The sequence below is a fragment of the Emiliania huxleyi genome (genome assembly GCF_000372725.1).
Source record: "Emiliania huxleyi CCMP1516 chromosome Unknown EMIHUscaffold_1825, whole genome shotgun sequence".
In the NCBI taxonomy this organism is placed as follows: Eukaryota; Haptophyta; order Isochrysidales; family Noelaerhabdaceae; genus Emiliania; species Emiliania huxleyi.
Window position 1 is genome coordinate 1 of NW_005200757.1, and position 4,022 is coordinate 4,022.

At 71.5% G+C, this 4,022-nt stretch overlaps 1 protein-coding gene across 1 annotated transcript; it reads left to right on the top strand.

Moving 5' to 3' along the window:
• EMIHUDRAFT_123123 (hypothetical protein) lies at window positions 1–3,994 on the top strand (the record flags this gene model as incomplete). Its single annotated transcript, XM_005783040.1, has 1 exon — window positions 1–3,994. A coding segment is annotated over one exon (3,994 nt), but the record flags the coding sequence as incomplete, so codon positions are not given.
• Between the last annotated feature and the right edge of the window lie 28 nt (window positions 3,995–4,022).

Genomic DNA, 4,022 nt, shown 5'->3' on the forward strand with positions numbered 1-4,022 from the left:
ACATCACGCGGGCGGCGCCGGCCTGACGGTCTCGGTCTCGGTGCAGCGGACGCAGCCGCCCGGCCTGGCGCGGGAGTGGGAGCGCCTCTTTGACTTTGGCAACGGGCCCGAACAGGACTCCGTGTTCCTCGCGTTCGATGGGAACCCGTACTGGGACCCGGCGCTCTCGTGCTGCTTCCCAATGAGGTACGCCGTCTGGCGCGGCACCCAGTACGAGGGCGCCGTGAACTGGCCGCTGGGCGAGGGCAGCGGCGAGGACAGCGGTGGCGCGAGCTTTCCGCGCAACGAGTGGGTGCACGTGGCGCTCGTGCACGAGCCCGACGGCACCGCCACCATCTACTGGGACGGCGTCGCGAAGGCGAGCGGCTACGTCCCGCTGCCGCTCGCCGTCGAGCGCTCGGGCCTGTACATCGGCCGTTCGCACTGGGGGACTGAACCCAACGGCGGTCGCTTCGAGGGCACGATGCGCGACTTCTTCGTCTTCAATGCGGCGCTCACCGAGGCGCAGCTCACCGCGCTCCGCGAGCAGCGCGAGTTCCCAACGATCGACGGCATGTACACGGCGCCCATCATCACGGCGGGCTGCCCACTGCCGCCGCTGCCGCCCTTGCCGCCCCCGCTGCCACCTTCCTCGCCACCGCCACCAGCACCTCCCATCAAGGCGGCGCCCCCCGCTGCCCCCGGCGCCGGCTGTGCCACGCTCGCCTTCGATGGCACGAGCGCGAGCGACGTGAACGCGGTCGCCGCCGAGCACATCAACGCGGGCGGTGCCGGCCTGACGGTCTCGGTCTCGGTGCAGCGGACGCAGCCGCCCGGCTTGGCGCGGGCGTGGGAGCGCCTCTTTGACTTTGGCAACGGGCCCGAACAGGACTCCGTGTTCCTCGCGTTCGACGGGAACCCGTACTGGGACCCGGCGCTCTCGTGCTGCTTCCCAATGAGGTACGACGTCTACCAGCATGGCACCTACCAGTACGCGGGCGGCCGGGGCGTGAACGTGCCGCTGGGCGAGGGCAACGGCGAGGACAGCGGTGGCGCGAGCTTTCCGCGCAACGAGTGGGTGCACGTGGCGCTCGTGCACAAGCCCGACGGCACCGCCACCATCTACTGGGACGGCGTCGCGAAGGCGAGCGGCTACGTCCCGCTGCCGCTCGCCGTCGAGCGCTCGGGCCTGTACATCGGCCGTTCGCACTGGGGGACTGAACCCAACGGCGGTCGCTTCGAGGGCACGATGCGCGACTTCTTCGTCTTCAATGCGGCGCTCACCGAGGCGCAGCTCACCGCGCTCCGCGAGCAGCGCGAGTTCCCAACGATCGATGGCATGTACACGGCGCCCATCATCACGGCGGGCTGCCTGCCCCCAGCGCCGCTCTCGCCGCCCTCGCTGCCACCTCCCTCGCCACCGCCACCAGCACCTCCCATCAAGGCGGCGCCCCCCGCTGCCCCCGGCGCCGGCTGTGCCACGCTCGCCTTCGATGGCACGAGCGCGAGCGACGTGAACGCGGTCGCCGCCGAGCACATCAACGCGGGCGGCGCCGGCCTGACGGTCTCGGTCTCGGTGCAGCGGACGCAGCCGCCCGGCTTGGCGCGGGCGTGGGAGCGCCTCTTTGACTTTGGCAACGGGCCCGAACAGGACTCCGTGTTCCTCGCGTTCGACGGGAACCCGTACTGGGACCCGGCGCTCTCGTGCTGCTTCCCAATGAGGTACGACGTCTACCAGCATGGCACCTACCAGTACGCGGGCGGCCGGGGCGTGAACGTGCCGCTGGGCGAGGGCAACGGCGAGGACAGCGGTGGCGCGAGCTTTCCGCGCAACGAGTGGGTGCACGTGGCGCTCGTGCACAAGCCCGACGGCACCGCCACCATCTACTGGGACGGCGTCGCGAAGGCGAGCGGCTACGTCCCGCTGCCGCTCGCCGTCGAGCGCTCGGGCCTGTACATCGGCCGTTCGCACTGGGGGACTGAACCCAACGGCGGTCGCTTCGAGGGCACGATGCGCGACTTCTTCGTCTTCAATGCGGCGCTCACCGAGGCGCAGCTAGCCGCGCTCCGCGAGCAGCGCGAGTTCCCAACGATCGATGGCATGTACACGGCGCCCATCATCACGGCGGGCTGCCTGCCCCCAGCGCCGCTCTCGCCGCCCTCGCTGCCACCTCCCTCGCCACCGCCACCAGCACCTCCCATCAAGGCGGCGCCCCCCGCTGCCCCCGGCGCCGGCTGTGCCACGCTCGCCTTCGATGGCACGAGCGCGAGCGACGTGAACGCGGTCGCCGCCGAGCACATCAACGCGGGCGGCGCCGGCCTGACGGTCTCGGTCTCGGTGCAGCGGACGCAGCCGCCCGGCCTGGCGCGGGAGTGGGAGCGCCTCTTTGACTTTGGCAACGGGCCCGAACAGGACTCCGTGTTCCTCGCGTTCGATGGGAACCCGTACTGGGACCCGGCGCTCTCGTGCTGCTTCCCAATGAGGTACGCCGTCTGGCGCGGCACCCAGTACGAGGGCGCCGTGAACTGGCCGCTGGGCGAGGGCAGCGGCGAGGACAGCGGTGGCGCGAGCTTTCCGCGCAACGAGTGGGTGCACGTGGCGCTCGTGCACGAGCCCGACGGCACCGCCACCATCTACTGGGACGGCGTCGCGAAGGCGAGCGGCTACGTCCCGCTGCCGCTCGCCGTCGAGCGCTCGGGCCTGTACATCGGCCGTTCGCACTGGGGGACTGAACCCAACGGCGGTCGCTTCGAGGGCACGATGCGCGACTTCTTCGTCTTCAATGCGGCGCTCACCGAGGCGCAGCTCACCGCGCTCCGCGAGCAGCGCGAGTTCCCAACGATCGACGGCATGTACACGGCGCCCATCATCACGGCGGGCTGCCCACTGCCGCCGCTGCCGCCCTTGCCGCCCCCGCTGCCACCTTCCTCGCCACCGCCACCAGCACCTCCCATCAAGGCGGCGCCCCCCGCTGCCCCCGGCGCCGGCTGTGCCACGCTCGCCTTCGATGGCACGAGCGCGAGCGACGTGAACGCGGTCGCCGCCGAGCACATCAACGCGGGCGGCGCCGGCCTGACGGTCTCGGTCTCGGTGCAGCGGACGCAGCCGCCCGGCCTGGCGCGGGAGTGGGAGCGCCTCTTTGACTTTGGCAACGGGCCCGAACAGGACTCCGTGTTCCTCGCGTTCGATGGGAACCCTTTCTGGGACCCGGCGCTCTCGTGCTGCTTCCCAATGAGGTACGCCGTCTGGCGCGGCACCCAGTACGCGGGCGCCGTGAACTGGCCGCTGGGCGAGGGCAGCGGCGAGGACAGCGGTGGCGCGAGCTTTCCGCGCAACGAGTGGGTGCACGTGGCGCTCGTGCACGAGCCCGACGGCACCGCCACCATCTACTGGGACGGCGTCGCGAAGGCGAGCGGCTACGTCCCGCTGCCGCTCGCCGTCGAGCGCTCGGGCCTGTACATCGGCCGTTCGCACTGGGGGACTGAACCCAACGGCGGTCGCTTCGAGGGCACGATGCGCGACTTCTTCGTCTTCAATGCGGCGCTCACCGAGGCGCAGCTCACCGCGCTCCGCGAGCAGCGCGAGTTCCCAACGATCGACGGCATGTACACGGCGCCCATCATCACGGCGGGCTGCCTACCCCCAGCGCCGCCGCCGCTGCCGCCCTCGCCGCCCTCGCTGCCACCGGTCCCAGTCAAAGCAGCGCCGCCCGCCTATCCCGGCGCCGGCTGCGCCACGCTCGCCTTCGATGGCACGAACGCGAGCGACGTGAACGCGGTCGCCGCCGAGCACATCAACGCGGGCGGCGCCGGCCTGACGGTCTCGCTCTCGGTGCAGCGGACGCAGCCGCCCGGCCTGGCGCGGGAGTGGGAGCGCCTCTTCGACTTCGGTAACGGGCCCGACCAGGACTCCGTGTTCCTCGCGTTCGACGCGAACCCGTGGTGGTACCCGGCGCTCTCGTGCTGCTTCCCGATGAGGTACGAAGTCTGGCACGGCACCCAGTACGCGGGCGCCGTGAGCGTGCCGGGCGAAAATGCCAACT